The sequence below is a fragment of the Prionailurus viverrinus genome, chromosome C1, assembly GCF_022837055.1.
Source record: "Prionailurus viverrinus isolate Anna chromosome C1, UM_Priviv_1.0, whole genome shotgun sequence".
In the NCBI taxonomy this organism is placed as follows: Eukaryota; Metazoa; Chordata; class Mammalia; order Carnivora; family Felidae; genus Prionailurus; species Prionailurus viverrinus.
The window spans coordinates 186764665-186787533 of NC_062568.1; the positions used below are offsets into that span (position 1 = coordinate 186764665).

Below are 22869 nucleotides of genomic sequence, written 5' to 3' on the forward strand. Positions count from 1 at the left end.
AGGGGTCCTGTTCTTGGGTCCTACTTGGGAAGCAACCTATGAAGAAGTCAGGCTTTGAAACCAGGGACATCTGGCTTGTCTCGCCCACTGCCTGGGCCACTTTGAGTGACCAAAGGACAAAATCATGCTCACTTTGCCCTTCCTGGATGAACCAGCTGTGCAGACAATTGGAAGAACTGGAGGAATCTGCCTGACATCTCGGCAGCCTTGTGTTCCTAGCTCCTGGCAGAGCCGATAAAGAGGCACCAGGCTTGAGAAGGTCAAGGGTGGGGTGAAGTGGACAGAATCCAGGGCACAGGAGAGATTTACGAACCAGTGGTAGGATTTACCAACAATTTTATTGCTGGGAGTTCTGCTGGAAGCTGTTAATAAGCTCCATGACAGTCAAGGGCCAGGTATGTATCTAGATCAGCTAGATGCAAGTGCTGGTTTCCCTGATCCATGTAAACTTACTGCCCAGGGGCTCTGTCCAAAGACATGCTCTCTGGCAAACTGGCTAAATCCCAACAAGGGGAAATGACGCTACTGCTGATCACTTCTGCCCCCCACCCAACCCCATGTGTTAGATAATAAAGGAAAATGCCACAAATGCCCTTCCAAGATCAAAGCTGTCCAGATCCCTCCCGTGTGCCCGAGGAGCCGGGCTTGCCCAACGCTCTGCAGTGAGCGGAAACCGAGCATCATGGAGGCACCAGCCCTCCACACTCACTGTCCAATGACCTCCCCCAGAGACCCCGCCCCAGAGGTATGCTCCACCCACACTGCAGGATGACGGAGGCAGTGACCTATGCTGCAGTAAGCCTCTGGGTTTCCAATCTGAGCTGTAGTTGGTCCTGCTGGACACAGTGGAGCCCCAGCAGCTGTGGCCCTCACAGACTCTTCTGGAAGAGCCGGTGCAGGCTCTGGGCCAGGACGTCTGTCTCCTCGTAGCCCTCACAGCTTTGCTGCCAGCTCTCTGGCACCTGTTCCATCCCATAGTAGGCACCAGCAATGGCCCCGGCCATGGTGGCAATGGTGTCTGTGTCCCCCCCCAGTGAGATGGAGTAGATAAGAGTCCTTTGGAGACTGTTGAAGGCAGAGGGAATCTCAGGGTCAGGCTCCATGCAGCGCAGGAAGCAGTAGATGGCGGTGGGCACAGATTCAAAGGCAGCAATGCCATTCCCTGTAGGGAAGCCAACGTATGGGGACACAGCACTCACCCACTCTCTATGTCCCCAGGCTTCTTCTGGCCACTCACCCCAAGCCAATACTCTCAACTTCAAGCTGGGCCATAATTCAGACCACGGGTTCTAGAATTAGACTACCCAGGTTCAAATCCTGGCTCTCTCTCCTATTAGCCATGGATCAGAAAAGTTCCTTAATGGCTAAGATTCCTGTTTTTGGGATTCGACATCTTGGGCAGAGAGGGAATGAAGTCAGAGACTTTCACAGGGCTAGTGTGGGGGTGAAATGGGCCACAGGTAAAGTCTTCTGCAAGGTGCCCAGAACACAGGACAAGTGCCGTGTAAATGAGCATCAGTTATCAACACCAACTGTCCAAACCAGCAGCCACCTGCCATTTCTGGGGACATTTATCTGTAAGGCTGAAGGTGCTGCAGCCCTAGAAGAGCCATAGAGCAAGAAGGTGCTCTGGTTACAACCCTGCACAGGGACTGCACAGAGCTGGCTCTGCTGTCACAGCAGCCCCAGGCAAAAACACAAAAGCAGGCATGCCTCCAGGTTCCCGTCCTGTCCCCATGCCCAGGCCTAGCCCAGAGGGTGACGGCTGTGTGTGTGTGGGGGGGGGAGGGGTCTACCCACCTAGCTCAGACACCACCTCCTCTCTGGTCACTGAGTCCTGCTCTAGAAGGGCTCCAATCTTCTTCAGTCGGCTGGAGTAGGGACGCTCCTCCATGCCCAACCTGTGGGTCAGGGGTGAGATTTCAGGGAGGCCGGAGCCAGCACGGTAGAGATGGAAGGCAGGGGAAGGGGTGTGGGAGGGCGAGGCGGGAGTGATCAGGCTGACACCCAGCACAGACGTCCTGACAAGAAGTGGGAGAGGGCTAGAAGTGAGTTGCTTTTTTAATTTCCTGGTACCCTAAGGGCCTCAAAGCAGAGTCAAGGCAAATGAGCTCTTCCCATCCCTCCTAAGAGTCTGCAATTCAAGAAGGGAGGTTTCAGGGGCACCTGGGTTAAGCATCCTTTTTTTTTTTTTATGTTTATTTAGAAAGACTGAGAGAGAGAAGGTGGAGGAAGGGCAGAGAGAGAGAGAGAGAGAGGATCGAAGTGGGCTCTGCACTGACAGCAGTGAGCTCAATGTGGGGCTCAAACTCATGAACCTTAAGGTTATGACCTGAGCTGAAGTGGGATGCTTAACTGAACCACCCAGCGCCCCCCCCCCCTTTTTTTTAAATATGTGAGGTTTTTTTTTTTTCTCAATGTTTATTTTTAGAGAGAGAGAGAGAGCAAGAGAGCATGAGCAGGGAGGGGCAGAGACAGAGGGAGAGAGAGAATCCCAAGCAGGCCCCACGATATCAGCACAGAGCCCAATGTGGGGCTCAATCTCAAAAACCGTGAGGTCATGACCTGAGCCAAAATTAAGAGTTGGATGCTTAATAGACTGAGACACCCAGGCGCCCCAGCACCTAACTCTTAATTTTGGCTCAGGTCATGATCTCACGATTCATGAGATCAAGCCCTGTGTTGGGCTCTGCACGGACAGCTCAGAACCTTCTTGGGATTCTCTCTCTCTCCCTTTCTCTTCTGCTCACACACACGAGTGCACTCTCTCTCAAAATAAATAAATTAACTTAAAATTGTGGCCAGGCCAGAGGACCCCGCAATGCATGCATACCCATAAGCATCCTTCCAGCCTGTCTCCATCCCACATACTCACTCCCTGGCATCCGAGACAGACTGGGCGTCACTCTCCAGCTCTTCCATGTGGCCCAGGAGTTGTTGGAGGAAATGCTCACTGGATGACTCCCCCTGCAAAGCCAGGTGCACAGCCAGGGCCTGCAGGATGGCGCCATTGTAACCCAGGGAGGAGGCGTGTGTCAGCTGGGCTGAGAGCCGGGCAAACTAGGGCAGAGGCAGCAGAGGCAGAAGACTTGCTGTCACAGAACCCAACCTGCAGAGAAGAGGGAGGGAGGGGAAAGCCCAGCAACCAGCCCACCTGGATTACCTTCTGCACGTCCTGGACACTGCTATAGGCCAGCGAGATGCCGGCCACCCGCATGGCACCCCCATTGCCATAGGAGCCTTTCCCATTAAACTGGGCCCGGGCAGGCTCAAAGACATCACGGCACTTGGGGCTCAGGAGCTTCTTGAAGACAGTGACTACTCCAGCACCGTAACCCCGATCAGGGTCTTTCTTGTACTCCTGAGCAAATCTAGGGGAGAGAACGGAGACAGGATTAGGGTTGAAAAGATGCCTGTCAGGGCTGGGAGAGAACGCTGGCTGCTGGGCAAAGAAGATGGCTTAGGGACCAAAGGAGCCTGTCCCAGCAGGGCTGTCACCTCTGGCTTGGGAAGCCACAGCATTACTGTGTCCCGCTGAGGGTGGGGGTCCCAGCATGCACCGACATCATCACTCTGGCCAAGAAGCGCAGTTATTCTGCCCACCTGCTTTGCCTCACCCCAGGCCCGTCCCCCTCACCTGTGAGCCATGTCCACCTCGTCGAAGGCCTCCTTGGCCAGCAGGGACTGCACCAGGGCCCTGGCCATGGCTGTGTCGTCTGTGTAGTACAATGCTTCTGCAGGGACAGGGTGGGAGTGGGGGTGAGATCACACTGCAGGGCTTGAAGGTGGTGGCTTTGGCCTCCTGCCCCCCTCCTTTATTTAAAAAAAATTTTTATTTTAATGTTTGTTTATTTTTGAGACAGAGAGAGACAGAGCGTGAGCATGGTAGAGGCAGAGAGAGAGGGAGACACAGAATCTGAAACAGGCTCCAGGCTCTGAGCTGTCAGCACAGAGCCCAATGTGGGGCTCGAACCCACGAACTGTGAGATCATGACGTGAGCTGAAGTCTGACACTTAACTGAGCCACCCAGGCGCCATTGTTTTTTTAAAGTAACCTCTACATCCAATGTGGGGCTCAAACTCATGACCCTAAGATCAAGAGTCACATGCTCTACTGATTGAGCCAGGCGCCCCTGGCCTCCCACTTTTATTTGCCAGTTCTAGAATGCCTTAAGTCAGTCTCTCACTCCCAGCCAGTTTCCTGGGCTGCAGGCCTTGGGATTTTTAGCAATTCTTTATTCTGAGTCACTTATGACCTGCTGACTTCCAAAGGAAAATCTGTTTCCTTCTGCCTGCCCTGACTGTAGCTCTCCTGCACCACCACCCCCACCCTCCAACCCAGCCTATATGTGCAGCAGAAAATTCTTCCTAAAAGCAGACTATCACTTTCCTCAACTCACTCTCCTGCTCCTAACGGCTGTCTGTTGCTTTCAGGATCAGGCCAAATTCACTGCCCTGGCATCTGAAGCCCTTTGTTGTAGGCCCCTTCCCTCGTCTCTCTTACATCCCACTGCTCCCCGAAACTTGGAGCCTGGGTCGACCCTCCCTCCACCTGCCCTGCTTCTCCTTCTCGGTGCCCGGGAGTACGGCTCTGGCACTTCTGACTCAGCAACACTGGTTATATGATGTCTCAAGTGGGCTGTGAGCCAGCAAGACTAGGACTTGGTTTTACTGCAGGAGGAGAGGGCTACAGAGAAGGAAGCATACTCCCTGTGAGCCCCCAGCCCCACTCCACTCTGTGTATTGCAAGCCCCCCCACCCCTTTCTCCCTTTCACTCTTAAGGAGGCTCCCATCCTGGCTTCACAAGGAAGAGGAGTCAACAGCCCTCTTAGCCACAGCCACACTCTTTTGTTACCCCTTGACCAAGTGAGTCCCTCTTCTAGTCCATCCAGCCCAGCCCCTCAGGGGACGTGTTCTTCCTCTTCTCTCCTGTCCCCTCAACCCCTCCCTGTGTGGTAGAGCAACACCCATTCTCCCTTTGTGTGGTTCCTGCACCCAGTCTGCCCCCAGGGAGCCACTTCTCTACCATCTTCAGCCCATGTGGTTAGGGCATAAGGTTCACACCACCAACAGCCTCCTCAAATAGCACACCCTACTACTCCTTTGTTCAGGGATGGATAGATGGCCAAGCCAGGCCGAGGAGACGCAATCTGGGATTTCTGCTGGGGCTGCTGCAGACAGACTTCCTCTGCTGGAACTGCTGAGGTCACCCCACGGGGAGGGTCTGCCAGAGCGAGTGAAGCCAACCCGGAAGAATGTGGATCTGAATAAGGAGAGGAGCTGGGTCTTGATGTGACTTGAGCCCCTGGATTTCAGCGCCGCACAAAACCAGACCTACCTCTGGACTTCTCAGTTATGTCACCCAATGAATTCTCTTTCTGCTCAGGTCGTCCTGAGTTTTCTGCTACTTGTATCCAAAGGTCCTCAAACACCTGCTAACCTAAAATGTTGTCCCTTCATCTTAACATCAAACCAAAGATGAAATTACAAACCATCCCTCCGTCTTATCTTTGCCTCAACCATGGCTCCTGGCTCTCTTTCCCATCATACTAAACCATACTCTTTTTCCTCTTTCTACTTCCTCCTAAATCCATTGAAATCTAACGTCCAGGTTTCAACATTCTACTGAAAATGCTTTTTTTTTTTTTAACGTTTATTTTTTATTTTTCAGTGAGAGAGGGAAAGAGAACAAGCAGGGGTGGGGCAGAGAAAGAGGGAGACAGAATTCAAAGCAGGCTCCAGGATCTGAGCTGTCTGCACAGAGCCCCATGCGGGCCTCAAATCCACAAACCCCGAAATCAGATGCTTAACTGACTGATCCACCCAGGCTCCCCATCGACTGAAAATGCTTTTCGAAACCAGACTTGAACCTCTCTGTAGCATGACACCACTGACTAGTGTCCTCATTTTGAAATTCTCTTGGGTAGTGTCGATACCCATGCCCCCCTGCCTCATTTCCTATCAAACCATTTCGTTCTCTAGCTCCTTTTGCTCCTTCAGCGTTCTGAGTATGGCCCCTTTTTCTTACTGTTCTACATGCTCTCCAAGAATCATCCTCCGCTTGACCTCAGACATGACGCTGGTCAGAAATCTGGATGAGGGAGGACCTGGCTGCACAAGGAGAGCAGTGGAGGGGAGACAGGCTTTATACATACAGCACTGCAAAAGCCTGGGCTAGAGCGAGCTGGGGTGAGAGGAGACGAGTGCAGAAGGCCAAGGGTGGTAGAAAGTGAAACTGGAGAGTCGGGGGAGGGCCGGCCAGGTAGGTCACGTTAAAGAGTTTGTTTCTATTCTGAGGATAAGGGAAAATCACTGCAGTGCTTCCTGCGGTGGAGGCCCCCGTAACATCTGTTTCCGAGAAGGGTTCTCCCTGATGTGTGGAGAATGTGATTTGGGAGAACTGGGTAGAAGGAGCAAAAACGGCAGCGGCGTATACACTGGAGCAGGCGCAACGCAGAAGAATGACACCGGGGTTTCAGGATTGCGCGGCTGATTGGATGGTGTTGCCCGGCCGCGAGCTGGGGCGAGACGTGCGAAGCCGGGGCTCGAATTCCGACGCGCTGAGTCCGAGCTGCCTGCGGCTCATCCAGACCCGGCCCCCGCAGCCCCGGGCGGCCTTATCTCCGATGCCAGTCCCTCCCGCCCCGAGGCCCCCGCGGACCCCCGGCCTCCGCGTCCTCACGTGCACCCGGCCCCGCCCACCTGTCCGCGCGCTCCCCGGCGAGCCCGGGTCCGGCTCCAGGCTCTGGACGTGACGCAGGACTGACGTCAGGGTGACGGTATCGTGCGCCTCGTAGAAGGAGCCCACGCAGTCCCCGAGCAGCGCGCCGGCTAGGCAGCCTCGGAAGCGAGAGAGGGAGCGGGCCGCCCCAGCGCCCGCGCAGCCCGCCGCCGTCATCGCCGCCGCCGCCATCCGCTCGGAGCAGTCGCCACTTCCGGTACGGCCGGCGCGCGCCCCAGAGCAACGCTTCCCGCCAGCCCCACAGTGCCGCCCAGCGTCCCGGAGCCTCGGCGTCTCTCCGCGCCCACAGCGCCGCCCAGCGGCCCGGAGACGCAGCTCCGGCGTCCGGCATCACTGGTTTGGGCCTGGCCTCCGCTTTTAGCTCCATAATCCCGTAAACGTCACAGACGGGCGGGACGGCCGCTAAAGGGTCCCTGAGGGGAGGGCCCTGAGCCAGACCAGCGGACCACAGCAGCCCTTGCGGCCACTGTCTCCACCCCTCACCTCCCCACCCCGCTCCCGTGGCCTGCTTTTAGGAAGCCTCGCTCTGGGCCCCAGCAATCCCAGCCCTCCCCAGGGCTGTCCCAGCTCTTGGCTCCATCAGGCCTGCCCCTCCACCTCACCCCCACCCCACCCCGGGCCTCTCCTGGGCATCAGGAGGGCAGGCAGGGGTCCAGCTGGAGCAAAGCTGGTGAGCGGTCACGCTGCTAGAGCCCAGGGGATGCTGGCCTAGTCCAGAGAGGACTTCCCTGAGGAGGGAGGAGGGAAGGAATCAGATTGAGAACAAGGAGCTGGGCGGGGGGGGGGGGGGGGGGGGGGGGGGGGGAGGGGGGGGGCGGGATGATGTTCCTCAGCTTTGCTCTTCCACACACAGGAGGGCCAGGAAGCCTCTCACTCCCTGCTGGCTGCAGCACCAGAAAACCATCTGGACTGAGAACCACCACGTTTATTAGATTCATTCTCTCCACGCCCCCCGCCCCCACCTTCCATCTCCCATCTGACCCTCCCCTCATCCCTCAGCCACCTAACACTACACCAGCTCCAGCTGGCAGCTTTTGAGTGGACTCAGGGTGCGGTTTGTGGTACGGCTGAAGGTGTCCACCTCCGGCACAAACTTCTCAGCAGGCACAGTCAGCTTCCGACGGGTGGTCCATGCACTTGGTGTCCAACAGCATAGAGTTGGCCTTGCAGGCGATGTCAGCCTGCAGCCTGGCCAGGTGCTTGTAGAGAGCATCCAGAGCATCCCTAGGGAGGAGGCACAAACAACCCCTCACTCCTGCATGATCCTGGGAGGCCGGGGCAGAGCTCTCTGGCCTTCAGTCAGGAAGACATCAAGGAAGCCAGAAGGCAGCAAAAGGCCCTGTGGGTGGGCGGTGTCTCCCTCCCCCTGCTGCCCACTCCCCAAACTTACTGTGCTTGTGCCAGCTTCTGCTTCAGGGCAGCAATGGTTGCCTCTAATTGGTGAACCTCGTCAGTGAGGCCATGCTGTGCCTAGAGGCAGGGGAGTGGGTTGGGAGGCCCAGATCAGTGTACTCTCCTTGAGTTTGGGTACTGCCCTCCACCAGCACCCCTGCTCCGCCAGAAACATGTGCTGGGGGGTGATCCTGAGGAAGCCTTAGCAGGGACCCCGTGCCCCACTGGGGAGCCCTTGCACCTGGTCCTGGCAGAGTTCCACATTGGGACGGTAAGTTCTGGACTCCAGTCGGGTATGGCAGAGCTTCAGGTTCTGTAGTTTTCTGCGCAGATCCTCCTCTAGGTGCCGGATGTCCTCCTGCAGCTCGGCGATCTCCTCCAAGGTCTGCAGGGACAGAGTGACCGGTCTCCACCAGCTGAACCCACCATAGTGCACCCTGTCAGGGCTTCCTGTGGGCTCTCATCCCACAGCAGGACATCCGGGGCCCCAGGGATTCAACAGAGAAGGCTCACATTCTTCTCCTGCCACCTGAGCTCACTGTATACTTTCTCCATCTCCCGCAGCCGCTTCCTGAAGGCAAATTCTGTTGCAACCCTCTGGGCTTCAAGTTCATTGTTGGTCTGAAGGACAGGGGAGGCAGGGCAAGGGGAGGGTGTAAGCTCATGGCCATTGAGGAAGTTGCTCAGGTGAGGTGATGGCATGCCACATGGCCAACAGGAACAATTGGCCCACCAACTAGCTGTGGGAGAACAGGGTGTGGGGAGTGGCCAGGCACCTCGGCAATAGTTAGGGCGATGGCCTCCCTCAGCTCTACTGCTCCTTTCATCTCAGCCTCTGCCCGGTCCTTGTTGAACTGGCTGAAGTCATCCCACTGCTGCAGGCTGGAGGAGCTGTGGGTGGCAGGAGACACTGGGGTCATACGAGTATGGCCTGTGAGGTGGGGAGGAGAAACTGGGTGAAACACTTCTTACCCATTGGGAACACGCGTGGATTAACCTTCAGAGAGATGTTTGGGGACTTGAGGTTGAGAGAGAGGCAGCCTCTGTCAATGTCCAATGTCTCCATTTTGTCCCGATGGTCAGAGTTGAGCTGCTGTCGGACTTCCTGCAGGAGGCTGGGGAAGGGCCAGATTCGATCAGGAACCATCCCCCCGAGGTCCCAGAACATAGCCCCCATTGTACTGAAGGGACATGAGGGCTGGGCCAGCTGGGCTGACAGTGGAGCTGCTGCAGCAGAGACATAGACCAGCACAGCTGGAGGGGCTCTCTACGGACAAAATGGTGACACCCACATGCTTGCACACACTCACGGGGACACACGTATGTAGCTACACCCACTGAGGCTCACACACCCACTGAGGCTCACAAGAAGGTACTTGGGGGTGGTGGAAAATAGGCTTCATCTCTCATGCTCCCAATTAGTTGGCAATGGCTGCCTAAAGCCGGGTCACGGGCAGCATTCTGAGACCGTGTCTCAGGTGGTGGAAGGAGTGCTAAAATCAGCGAGTGGTTTCTGCTGGGGGCACAGCAGGGGCAGGAGGCAGCCTGAGAGCCAGTTGCTCACTACCCACAATACATGTTTCACACGTAAGACACACAGCCTTCAAGTGCAGGGGAACATGGGAATGATACAGCTCCCTTACCAGAGCTTCTGGAAGGCCTGGCTAATCTTTTGTTGCAAGGCCTTCTTGGTGCCATCAATGACCTCCACCTCTTTGTGCAGCTCTTCCTCCACAGGATCCTTCACCACATCAATGTCACGCCGACTGTCCCGCAGGGTCAGGCACTCAATTGCCACATCCAGAGGCAGGTTCTTGGCCTGCAGGTTTTGCTCTGTTGATTCTTTCATCTAGAAGGGAGAGGGCACAGGATGCTAGTGGGGCCATCCACTGGGAAGCAGCACTCATCCCCACTTTAGCAGAGGGGCCAGTGGGTGACTCAGATGGACATGCTGCCCAATACTCCCATAACTTTGGGTGCATGGATCCCAAAGTGAGGAGGGTGGGGAGGTCTTTGCAGCAGGGTCCCTGGCTCCCTGCCTGTGTTAGGGCGTCAATCTCAGCATCTAAATCTGTCAGACACTTGTCCAGCGTCTCCTTCCAACGGTTGACCGTATCAATCCTCTCTGCCAGTCGAGTCCTATTGTCATGTTCATCCCAAATGGTCTGGAAGAGACAAAGACAGATAAAGAGGGTGTGGGATTGGGGCTCTCCCCATTGCCCACCCAACTAGGCTCTGGCCTCCAACCTGGTTGTTGGTCTCATTGCGGAGAACCCGGGCCTCTTGGCGGATCTGGTGTGAAGCATCTCGCTGCCGCTCAGCATTGGTGGACAACAGGCGGCTGTTGGTGTGCCAGTCCGGCAACTGGAAGCGTTGACTGGGTTTGACGCTTAGCGTGGCCATGGTGCTGGGATTGAAGGGTCAGAACACCCCAGGCCTGTTCCAATCACCCACCTCTGCTGGAGAGGGAAAATGAGGCTGCAGGAGACCACTCAGGGGATCCTGTTCTGGATCAAGAGCCCAAAGAACATGTTTCTGTCCTTATTGTGCAGCCCCCTTCCTGCAGGAACCCTGCTTGGGAACAGCCTTGACTCTACTAGCTTTGTGGGAGGTATGCACCAAGTCTCCTCCCACCCATCCATCCATCCACAGGCACAAACTCCTGGACCCTGCAGGTCCTGGAAAATGGTGAAAGGGGACAATGGAATCCTTCAGGGTGTGTGTGTGTGTGTGTGTGTGTGTGTGTGTGTGTGTGTGTGTGTTGCCAAATGCTTAGTGGGGCTGGTTGGAGGGAGGGCCGTTAGCAGGAAAAATAGCCCTTAATCTATTCCACCCCTACTTCCAGCAACCAAGTCGTGTGGAACTTTCTTTTGTTGTTTCGCCCCAGCTTTGGGCCAGGACCCTGAGGCTCTAAGAGGAGAAGCCCTGTTCTCTATCCAAGGAGAGGACGACTTAGGTTTTCAGGGAACACGGGTTGGCATTAGGGAGTTGGGGCGGGCCGGGGGGGGGGGGGGGTGGCTCCCTCCCCATAAGGTCGTCCCACCTCCAACCTCCGCCTTTTGTGGGAGGAGGAAGGTGCGGGTGTGTGAGGGCTCGGATTGGGAGGAGCTGGGGTCTGTCTATGTCCCAGCCCAGCCCTCCCCCCCTCCCCCCCGTATGTTCATCTTTGGTTTGAATTAATACCCAGGAGCAGGCATCGAGAAAGGAGGAGGCGGGGGACAGGGAGGGAACTCGGCTTGGTTGAGAGCCCCCCCTACCCGCCCCGCTACTAGTCCTCTCACCTCCAGCCCTGTTCGCACTTCCGCCTCGCGTCCCAAGCGCCTCCGTTCGGCGCCCCCGGTTGCTAGGCACCCGCCCTCCGCGCTCGCCTTACCTACACTGGCTGTTAGGTTGGCCGTCGCGGGGCCGCTCCGAGGGGCGGGAGGCTCGAGAAGTAGGACAGCGGGGCCGCAGGGCTGGGGCGGCCGGCGGGCATCGGGGGTGGGGGGTCGAGAGGAGGGCATCACGATATCCCGTTTACTCCATTTACACGTTAAACATTTATATTTTGATAAAAGTTATGCGTCGACATGGTAAAAATATGTATCTATTTTATATATGTCTACAGTATGTGTGTGTGTGTGTACACACACACACACACACACACACACACATACATATACATACATACACAAACACACAGTACATAAAAAAATGTAATCTCCAGCTCAGGCTCAATCCCCGTCAGGTACCTTCCAGAAATATATATATATATATATATATATATATATATATATATATATATATTCAACAATATTGACCCACATTCATTTGGTCCTGTCTTGCCCAAGAAGTGCATCCATCTGCTTGATGGCAGAGATGGAATGATGCTTGTATTTGGAGAGGCCGCATCCATGGGGAGGTAACTGGGGTGTTAGAAGCAAAGCTCAAAATCCAGCCATTTTTTTCTTGTTTTAGGTCTTTTAGTTCCAGTATAGTTAACATACAGTGTTCTATTAATTTCAAGTGTACAATATAGTGATTCAATAATTCTAGAGGGGTGCCTGGTTGGCTCAGTAGGTTAAGTGCCTAACTCTTGATTTCAGCTCAAACCAAATCTCCTGGTTTGTTTCTGGGTTCAAGCCCTACATCAGGTTCTGCACTGACAGTGCAGAGCCTGCTTGGGATTCTTTCTCCCTCCCTCTCTCTGTCCCTCCCCCACTCGCTCTCTATCTCTCAAAATAATAATAATAATAACAAAAATGAAATTCTATACATTACAAAAATCCAACCTTTTTTTTTTTTAATTTTATATTTATTTTTGAGAGAGAGAGAGAGGGAACATGCGTGTGAGTGGGGGCGGGGGGAGAGACAGAGAGACAAGGATAAGAAGGTCTGAAGCAGGCTCCACGCTGACACCAGAGACCGGCATGCAGGGTTTGAACTCACCAACCATAAGATCATGACCTGAGGCAAAGTCTATTGCTTCATCGACTGAGCCACACAGGTACGTCCAAAATCCAACCATTTTTTTAAAAAGAGAAAGGAAAAAATTCAACCATGCCAGTACTGTTCTAGGCCTTGGGAAATGTTGACATTTAATGTTGATAACTAATAGGGGAGGTAGGCACTATCCCCGTTTTCAGAGGCAACTGGAGACTGGCACTGCAAAAGACAGGGATGGAAACTCAGGTTCACCTTCTCCCTGTTACAACTCTACACTGCCTCTAGTGGTGGCTCTGGAAATTGAGAGGGAGGCAAGGATGCTCTCTCTCCCCCATAGGCTGGCCTGGTCCTCTTCTGAGGACTGTGCTGAATGATCCTAGGAGGTGGGTGCTATTACCATGTTTGTCTTACAGGCGAGAAAACTGAGGCACAGAGAAGTGAGGAACGTGCCCAGGGTCACATAACATAGTGGTAAAGCCTGGATTCAAACCCAGCCAATCTGCCCCAGAGGCCAAGTTCAGGTTTGATGTTTTTATTTTGAGAGAGAGTGTGTAAGCAGAGGAGGTGCAGAGATGGGGGGGGGGGGGAACAGAGGATCTGAAGCAGGCTCCATGCTGACAGTAGCAAGCCTGATCCTGTGTTCAAACTCAGGTACTGCGAGGTCACAACCTGAGCCAAAGTCAGATGCTCAACCGACTGAGCCACCCTCAATTATCAAACCTGAGCTGGGGCACCAAGCTCAGGTTTGACAGATGAGGGAAAGAGAGAAGTCCCAGAAGAGTCCTCAGTTTTAACACCCCAGTGATTGGTGGGATGGTGTGATAAATACCTCCACAGAGGAAAGAGGGGAGAACCAAGGGAGCTTGGTAGGTAAGGGGAAGATGAGGTCGGCTTTTCAGAAGTTTGGGGTGCTTGTGGTGGATCCAGGCGCTGCCTGGCAGGCAGTTAGAAATGTGAGTCTGGAGTGCTCCAGGAAGACTGAGGCTAGAACATTTCCCAAACTTCCTGACCATGGAATATATATATTTTTCCCCACAGAGTATTTTCTAAACTCTAATATATAGCTCACAAACCAGACATGCATGGGACTTTGTGATATTGCTCTTTTACTAGGGTTAAAGAAGACAGGGAAATAAAGGTCTTGGAAAAATTAATTGCTGGAAGAAATGAAGAAATTTTAGTTTATGTTTTGAAACATTTTATAACTGAAAGCAGTAAACAAATATGGCAGAATGGTGGTGGCTTTGGCATGTATCTCTGACTATGATGGTGGCCTTGGTGTTCATGACTCATGAGGTTCCTGCACATCCTGGCCAAAGGAAGAAGGTATTAGCAGAAAAGGTCAGGCAGCTGATGGATTGGACCAAGAAAAATGGAGTGTTAAGAATGAGTGATGCCATGTTCTATCATTTTGGAAATTTTTTAATGTTTATTCATTTTTGAGAGAGAGAGACACAGTGAGAGGAGAGAGAGAGAGAGAGAGAGAGAGAGAGAGAGAGAGAGACAGACAGAGAGAGAGAGAGAGAGAGAGAGGGAGAGAGATTGAGAGGGAGACACAGAATCCAAAGCAGGCTCCAGGCTCTGAGCTGCTAGCACAGAGCCCAACTTGGGGCTCGAACTCACAGACTGTGAGATAATGACGTGAGCCAAAGTCAGACACTTAACCAACTGAGCCACCCAGCCGCCATCGTTTTGTACTAGAAACACCCAAACCACTGTTATTGTGATGTTTACCATTGCAGTTTAGATCATGTGTAATAAGCAAAACTGCTGAAGAATTTCAGATCTTGGCACAGTCCTGGCAGCACTCCAGTGCATTCAACAGAAAGGTTTTTGTTTTGTTTTGTTTTGTTTTTGTGATGATGGATTATGATGAAAGCCCTGAGGCCTTCCAGATGCCCCAGCTGATGTCATTTCTAAGTGTCCACTTTTCTGCTAAGAAGAAATTTACGTCAGATGACATTTACCATTTGGAGGGAAGGGGTATCCCAGCTGAGCAAATGGCTGCCTGGGTTGCTGAGAGAACTAAGAAAGGCCAACATCAGAGTCAGGAAGCCCACAAATTATCACGACCCCTCCAAGCAGGGGCTATTTTTGGCTCTTTTGGGGGGAATTGTGCATTTATTGAAATGAAATAGGGAATTTATTTTAAACAAAATCTTGTGGGCAGCTTTAAGCTCTGTGTTTTGTGATTGTGATGATATCTAGTCTCAGGTGGACACATATAAACAGAGCCCCATATGCTCAAAGGGATCCTCGTACAGGTCTTATACATTATATCCATGAGTGGGTTACTTTCAGTTTCTGGCAGAAATATGCATCAGTTCCCTATTTAATATGTGCATTACCCTGGGAATGCTGCTCTTAGATCAAGCAGCCACATCACGTATGAATATTATGAAGAGGAAGAAAATGAGCTTGACTGGCACATGTCTAGTTGTGGTGTTCCTCAATTGGCTGCTATTTCTCTTTAAAGTTAAAGAACCTAAATATCCATTCAGCATTCTCATGGGTTTTAAAGGATACTAGAGATACAATGAAGGAAGACATTATTTTTAATGTGAAAAAAAAAAAAAAACATGAAGCAGAAGACTGTTAACTTGTAACTTTTTTTTTTTAAAGTGATTTGAGATTTAGCCACAGGAGACATGAAGTGGCTTGGCAACAACAAGCCATTTTCTCTCAAAATCTGTGAAGTACTATAATATGTATATTCTCTGTACTCAATTTTCTCCTTCCAGTAAATGTCAGAGACTACCTAATTTAGTGAATTCCAATGATTCAAAACCTCAGAGAGTACAACTTCTACCGAATCAGAACAATGTTCTAAAGTACTTTAATTGGGGTGCCTGGCTGGCTCAGTTGGTTAAGCATCCGACCTGGCTCAGGTCATGATCTCATGGTTCCTGACTTTGAACCCCGCATCCAGCTCTCTGCTGTTAGCACAGAACCTGCTTTGGATCCTCTGTCCCCATCTCTTTCTGCCCACCCCCTCCTGCTACTCTTGTGAGCATGCACTCTCTCTCTCAAAAATAAACTTTAAATAAAAGAATTAATGGTCAGCTGAGCTTCTTTAAAAAAAAATGTTTATTTCTTTTGAGAGAGAGAGCATGAGTCGGGAGGATCAGAGAATCCTAACCAGGTTCTGCACTGCCAGCACAGAGCCTGACAGGGGGCTCGAGCTCACCAAACTGTGAGATCATGACCTGAGCTGAAATCAAGAGTCGGACATTTAACCGACTGAGCCACCCAGGCGCCCCTGGGTGATCTTATTCTAATACGAAAAATAGCATCTCGGGGTCCCTGGGTGGCTCAGTTGGTTAAGTGTCTGACTCCTGGTTTCAGCTCAGGTCATGGTCTCACAGTTTGTGGGATCAAACCCATGTCAGGCTCTGTGATGTCAGCTTGGGATTCTCTCTCTCCCTCTGCCCTCTTCTGCTCACGCTCTCAAAATATACATAAGCTTGAAAAAAATCTTGATAAGGTACCCCTATAGCTACTGAATGTAACTATATTGCCTGCACAACCAGTTTTGTGTGTTGTCTTCCAAAGTGCAAGTATCTTTCCGTGGCAGGCGCTTCCAATGCCTACACACAAATACAGTATGACTTAGTACGCTTGCCCAAGCCATTCCTACTGAGGTATGCTACTATGCTGCTTGATCTTTGTAGACATTATAAACTACCTGAATGCTGGACCATAATTTCTCCATGATCATTAACTTCCTTTTCTCTGGAGAGATTTTACATAAATTATCTTTCCTTATTTTTTTCTTTCAAGTGGCCGTGTCTCTAAGAAAACAGCAGTTCCTATTTTGGTGTTCACTTGAGGTTGTTTTCTATTTAATTTAAAGCTAAGAGGAAAATAGATGTAAAGATAATTCACAGGGTGAATGATAATTTCATTCATCTTTTCCTATTTAGTAGCATACTAAAATATCAGTTGTTGCCAATATGCAGAAAACCAAACTGAACATCTTAAAAGCTGTTCTGTTTTAGCCTTTCTTCCCCTCTTAAGCAGAAAAAACAAAGAACAAATTTGAAGACTTTTTTTTTTCATCTTCTTTGTTGTCATACGTAGATAATCAAAGTGAAGTCCTAAGCAGCTTACCAACATGCCTGGCAAATGACAGCAAAGACTGAAGGTGTTTACTAGTGAATTAAACTCTGCAAATCGCTGTTTTAGAATGTGGCAGCTGTGGTTGCGGGAATGTTTTTCAAGCAACAACTTCGTGTTACATTAGAAGAGTTTTGCTTTAAATTGGGACTGGGTCTGGCTATGTACGGTTAAGTAACCCTCCTTCCAAGGTCTGGTGGAAGATCTTGAGGTTTTATATAAGAGTTATTTGCCAACAGAGTTGGGTATCATTGTCCCAGAGGAAATTACTTTTTTTTTTTTTTTCCCCAACGTTTATTTTTATTTTTGGGACAGAGAGAGACAGAGCATGAACGGGGGAGGGACAGAGAGAGAGGGAGACACAGAATCGGAAACAGGCTCCAGGCTCTGAGCCATCAGCCCAGAGCCCGACGCGGGGCTCGAACTCCTGGACCGCGAGATCGTGACCTGGCTGAAGTCGGATGCTTAACCGACTGCGCCACCCAGGCGCCCCGTTTTTTTTTAATGTAAGCTCTATGCCCAACGTGGGGCTTGAATCAGGAGTCACATACTCTTAACAACTGAGCCAGCCAGGGGCCCCCCATCTTTCTTTTTTCTTTTTTTTTTAAACATGGAGTGGGTGGAAAGAGGTGGCCTCTTTCACTTAAGTATTTCTTTGCTTGTACATTTATTACTTACTCCAGAGGGAACCGTTTGACTCTGTCCTTTTTTCCAGTATGCTTTTCTGCTGGTCTGGCATTTGTCCTGAGATCCTCAGGGCGGAGACTTAGGTGAGGCTAATAGTTTCGCATAGCACATTAGTCAAAAATGACTACTGGTTCCACTACAGAGCTGCTGCTGATTTGCCCTGGAGGTTGAAACAGGTTTTTGTTTTGTTTTTTCCTCCACTTGATTTTCTCTTCTTATCCTCAGAGCTCACTCTTCTTGCATAAGAAAAAAAATCTCTCGGTTAAAATGAATGGAAAGTAGCTCGCCATACTCAAGGTAAAATGTTACACTTTTGTGCAGGTTTTTTCTTTCTCTTTTTTATTTTAGAGAGAGAATAAGTGCTAGTGGGGGAGAGGGGCAGAGAAAAGAGAATCCCTCCCAAGCAGGTTGCACGCTCAGCACAGAGCCTGACGTGGGACCCGATCCCATGACCCTGGGATCATGACCTGAGAAATCAAGAGTCAGATGCTCAACCAACTGAGCCACTCAGCACCCCCAGATTTCCAAATCAGTATCTAAAGGGCCTTAATGTAGACAATAGTCATACTTTTTGTAATTAAAGGGTTAGATAGCACCTCCTACTAGATTTTTAAAAATACAATTCAGAAGGATACCACAGATGGCCAACTTTCATAATATAAAATCTCTATGAAAGTACAAAAATAAATTAGAAAAATTAAACTCACAAAACAAAATATATAAACATGGTCAAACAACCTTGTTGGGGTGCCTGGCTGGCTCAGTCAATGGAGCATGTGATTCTTGATCTCGGGGTTGTGAGTTCAAGTGCTATGTTGGGCACAGAGATTACTTAAAAAAAAAAAAAATCTTAAAAAAATAACGGCCTTAACGCTACATTTGTATAAGATACAAAGGACATTTTGAATGATGCCTGAATGATAGTGGTTACTGAAATCCTGTCTGGTGCAGCATCAGAACTATTCCTATGTTCCCAACCTGGGGTACCAACCCCCCCCCCACCCCCAAATCAAAAAATGACTCCTACGTTGTTTTCAGTCTTGGTGTTTACAAGATAATGTGCAAACTCCATTTAGCAAGATATGTTACAGTAAAGACAGAGTAATAGTGTACATTTAGCAGTTTCAAATACTTTTGGGCTATTTCTAAACCATTTAGCAAGTCTGTTACACTTTGTTTTAGCTGAGAATCAGATGTCATATTAGGCTTCATAATCCTAAGCCTCTAATATGTCTGATTTGTTTATAATTATAGACACATTTTGAACTCAAGCATTATTCTTAGAGGAAGATCTTTTCATAGAGACAAGCACGAGAAAAGGGCTGCTGAGTAAAGGTGTTGCAATGATCTTTGTAAACCGTGGATACTGTAGAAGTAACAAAAGTGATGGAAGATAGGAATCCAATCATCTTCCTTCTACAGATAAGACTAAAGATTTCAGTTCCCCTTATGATAAAAACATCTTATAAAATATCATAAAAATGATCATGTCCTTTCCTGGCATTGACAGATTAACCTAATTTTCTGGAAGCATCTGCAAGGTATGCAAGTCTCAGCAACTATGAAGAATCTGTCAAGTGATCAGACAACGGAAACCACAAGAACTTAAAGTTCAAGAGGCACGACCCCCCAAAAGCAAAATCACCTTTGACTCTTGGACTGCCACCTCATTTCTGCACATGCTTAAGTGTACTGCACTGAGCACCCCTTTCTATGAAGAAAGTTCAAGCCCCTGAACTCTAATATAATTGGTTATTTGTTCTGTCCAGTTCACGTCTCCCTAAACAATCATATCAGCAGGCCGACTGAAGTGTGCTTTGAGAACCATGCCACTTTTCTATGCCTGTCTTACATTAGAGCCTCTGTGATTTTTCAGAGCATGGTCTCTGTGTCATTGCTACACATATTTCCATTTAACTGTATGCATTTGGCTATAATTACTGATTTTTAAAAAATTTCCTATACCTGTGTAGTTACTGGGCAAAATCCCCAGTAGAGTGATTCTCTTCAACTGTCAAACTTGTCTACTGACACACACAGTGTCACCTATCAGCATTTGTTAGTAAGCTAACTAGTTTTTTTTTAAATTTTTTTTTTCCCAACGTTTTTTAAATTTATTTTTGGGACAGAGAGAGACAGAGCATGAACGGGGGAGGGACAGAGAGAGAGGGAGACACAGAATCGGAAACAGGCTCCAGGCTCTGAGCCATCAGCCCAGAGCTGGACGCGGGGCTCGAACTCACGGACCGCGAGATCGTGACCTGGCCGAAGTCGGACGCTTAACCGACTGCGCCACCCAGGCGCCCCGCTAACTAGTTTTTTTTAGTGTTGGTAACAAGGTCCTTCAAGAACAAACAGTACTGTTAGGGTTGTACCGAGTCTGGGGACATGTAGCTGGGAGAAGACTGGAGTGAGGAAGACATAAGAGAAAGAAGGGATGTTCTGGAAGACATAAACTGGCTTAGTGGAGATTATGAAGGGACGAGGTTTTTTTTTTTTTTAAGCTCTACGCCCAACATGAGGCTCAAACTCATGACCCCAAGATTTCATATTTAAGCTGGACTGTTTCAAAGTAGTGAGTTAGCCCCAAGGAAGGAGCACATTGTCAGAGGGATCATCTCATTTAATGTCCCAAGAGCCCTGTTATCTTCTTCTAATGGAGGAAACTGAGACTTAAAAGCATCAAGCAACCTGTCCAGAGTGTTACACAATCATAGTTTGAACCCAGGACTTCATGACTCTTAGAGTCTCAATCGTTTTCACTGCATCACAACGGCTCCCTTTACCTAAGCTGGGAGAACTGTAATGATGACCAACACAATAAAAGTTTGGAGCAAAGCTTTTCTTTTTTATTGCAATTATTAGTGAAATTTACACTTCAAACTGAAGCTAAGCAACACTAAAACCATTAATTTTTTTTAAATTAAGGATTAAAAAACAAATACAACACAGAACCCTTCCAATATGCAGAATGCCAGAAAAAAGAGGAGTGGTTCTGTCACGGGACATTTTAGTGACAGTTTGGCTCAGGAAGAATTATGACAATTTCTTTAACATAAAATATATAAGTGACAACTGCTTAAAAAGCATCTTCTTTAAGCTTCTCAACCTCAACCCTAAGGTTTTTCTAGTAATTTTTTGGGGGAAGGTAACTTAACTCAAAGTAGAAAATTTGCTACCAAACTTTAAATACCAAAAGAAGCACTTTTGTTTAAAAACTTTATTTGCCTTCTGCTGAGCATAATTACATATAGTCTTCAAGGAATTAAAATGACAACCAAATCCAAAAGCCTGGCCCCCCAAGTACACAGTGATAGGATTCGGCATTTGGTATTTCTAATTGTACACTTATCACATATATATCGTAGTTTGCTCCCACCTCCGCTTTCCTGTTAATAAAACGTGGCAGTCAAGTTTCATTATCATTCAAGATCTTATCTAGTCCTAAAGAATGTTACAAACTCAGACTCCACTGTTTCAACTGATGTTACTGTGTAACCAAACATTAACAAAGGAAGGCTTATAGATAAACATTTTGAAATTCTGCAGTCTTTATATCGCTACAGTAAATTGTTCTTACTTATGAAAAGCCAACAAAAATTAGAAGGCCAGACCAGGTGTAAGACAGGATGGGGAAGATGAGGAAGGAGGTTTTAGAGTCCATCATTTTACCATGCTGAACCTCGGTATCAGCAGAAATATTTGGCAAGAATAGTTAGTGTGGAAAAGGAGGACGGAGAAAGAGGTTACTCTGATTTTATGTAATAATTCAGTTTCAAAACATACTGATATCAACCCCCAAAAATAGTTCACATCTGCAATACAAATAGGCACACACGGTCAAGATGGTTAAAAAGTAAAATTTAAAAGGCTATTTGTCCATCTGCAGGATATTTGCAGGTGGTCCCACCCTCCCCACATGTCTTGTATTTACATTTGACTTTTCAGAAAAGCCCCTTTAAAAAGAGTGCTATTTCCTCCTCCATTACTTAGGGTTTAAAAAAAGCAGCAATTATCTAAAGTGGGAGCAGTTAGCAATGCTTTAGGGGTGTGCATTTGTGTGTAATATAAATGTTCTCTAGAGTGAGTCGTCAGATTACACTGGAATGGTTATATTACAATTTTAGTCCCCAAAACACTAACGAAACACATTATTTTTTTCTATATAAATTTAAGTAATACACATAGTGTTATAAACATAGAATATTTATACACACACACACACACACACACACACACACACACACACACAAAACCATTGCTTCTCACAGCCTATGTATGCATCCATATACTAGTCCACAAGAATGATCTTTACTCACAAGACACAGTAATACTTTTGGGTCCATAACTAAAGAGAAATATTAAAGCGACACATTACAGCAAAAATTGCTTAATTAAAAGTATTCCTGATATATCAATGTTTTTAGCTATCTCACTCAGCAAGGTGGACTTTTGTTCATTTTCCAAGCCTGAATCTCCCCAACTTTCCACTTTCAGTACCTGTAACTCTCATTATCCTATAAAACTAAGAGAGATACCACCCATGTTAGTGATGAGTTGGAAAAGTCCAACTGCCACAACAGGAGAGGTCAGCATCTGTTGATTAAAATAAGTGTTGAATGCACCCATACCCTGTGTACCTAAAATGCAGCCTTTTTTTCTTAAAACAAAAAACAACAACAAAAACCAAGCTTGTCTGTTGCAAAAAAAAAAAAAAAAAAAAAAAAAAAGCAATTGCTTACACAACCTGTGATGATGTGCCCTTTGTTACTTCCTAGAAACAGGAGCCCCTTTTGTCCAGAAAAATGGGTAAGCCTGTCAAATGTGAAGGTTCTACCAATGATCTGTAAAGATAACTGGGTCAGACACCAACTACAGGCTACCTGATATCACCTGCAGATGCTCAGAACTGAATTAAAATGAAGGAGAAAACTTTTACTATATTTCAGCTTTTACAGATACATGGTGATTGGAAAGCAAGGTTCAACACTGCAAAGTGATGAATGAAATAAGCACACTTTCTTTCTTAAAACCTAACCCCTACTCCAAAAAAAGGTGTCAAAAATCTGACAAGAAACAAAGGGATAACTATCTGGTTGTACATCAGCCTCTGATGCCAACATGTAGCAAAAATGCCTGAAAGCAAAGGCAAAGTTAATTTCTGATTATCTGATAGTTTCACCACATTAATCTAATTCAAAATACAATCGCAGCTGCCATAGCACCACTAAAAGGAGTTTGGTTTTTGAAGTTACGCTTTTACCCAAGATTATTATAAAGAAAAATTTAGCCTGGATATCTGGCAGGGGAGAAACAAACAGGATTATGTTTGTAAGTGAATATCATACCAGGATAAGTCCTAAGTTTCTCTTATGCCTGTTTGATAAAATGATCCATGGTTATTAAAGATACTCATAGAGGCAAACAAAATGAACCCTTCATACAACAATATTCTATGGTCTTGGACTTCTGAATATCGGAGAACTCAAACACTGTCACAAACTTT

General features: G+C 48.6%; 2 protein-coding genes and 1 long non-coding RNA gene across 4 annotated transcripts; 1 reads left to right on the plus strand and 2 right to left on the minus strand.

Moving 5' to 3' along the window:
* Nucleotides 1-319: 319 nt before the first annotated feature.
* On the minus strand, nt 320-7052 carry ADPRS (ADP-ribosylserine hydrolase). 2 transcript variants are annotated; one of them, XM_047870750.1, is made up of 6 exons: nt 6704-7052; nt 3638-3734; nt 3164-3371; nt 2876-2994; nt 1801-1901; nt 320-1162 (listed from the first exon to the last, which is right to left on the minus strand). In XM_047870750.1, the coding sequence occupies exons 1-6, from the start codon at nt 6912-6914 to the stop codon at nt 870-872; spliced, it is 1029 nt and encodes a 342-aa protein (XP_047726706.1). In that variant the 5' UTR covers nt 6915-7052; the 3' UTR covers nt 320-869. The 2 variants fall into 2 exon arrangements, with proteins under 2 accessions (XP_047726706.1, XP_047726705.1); XM_047870749.1 differs by having other exon boundaries at nt 2876-3060; nt 6704-7046.
* Nucleotides 7053-7672: 620 nt separating this feature from the next.
* Nucleotides 7673-11515, minus strand: TEKT2 (tektin 2). Its single transcript, XM_047870751.1, is given in 11 exon segments — nt 7673-7869; nt 7871-7967; nt 8134-8213; nt 8377-8520; nt 8649-8756; nt 8912-9026; nt 9101-9250; nt 9779-9984; nt 10175-10300; nt 10383-10591; nt 11417-11515. Coding segments are annotated over 10 exon segments (1299 nt in total). The 5' UTR covers nt 10539-10591; nt 11417-11515; the 3' UTR covers nt 7673-7752.
* Nucleotides 11034-18704, plus strand: LOC125172531 (uncharacterized). The gene is made up of 4 exons (XR_007154744.1): nt 11034-11108; nt 12974-13081; nt 17589-17660; nt 18618-18704. It is a non-coding gene; the product is annotated as an uncharacterized LOC125172531 (long non-coding RNA).
* The last annotated feature ends 4165 nt before the right edge of the window (nt 18705-22869 follow it).

Coding starts and splice junctions, on each gene's coding strand:
- ADPRS (XM_047870749.1), bottom strand. CDS start 6,914: ATGGCGGCGGCGGCGATGACGGCGGCGGGCTGCGCGGGCGCTGGGGCG. Junction 3,735..6,703: donor GCCGGGGAGCGCGCGGACAG/GTGGGCGGGGCC, acceptor CTGTCCCTGCAG/AAGCATTGTACTACACAGAC. Junction 3,061..3,163: donor GTGTCCAGGACGTGCAGAAG/GTAATCCAGGTG, acceptor CCTCTGCCCTAG/TTTGCCCGGCTCTCAGCCCA.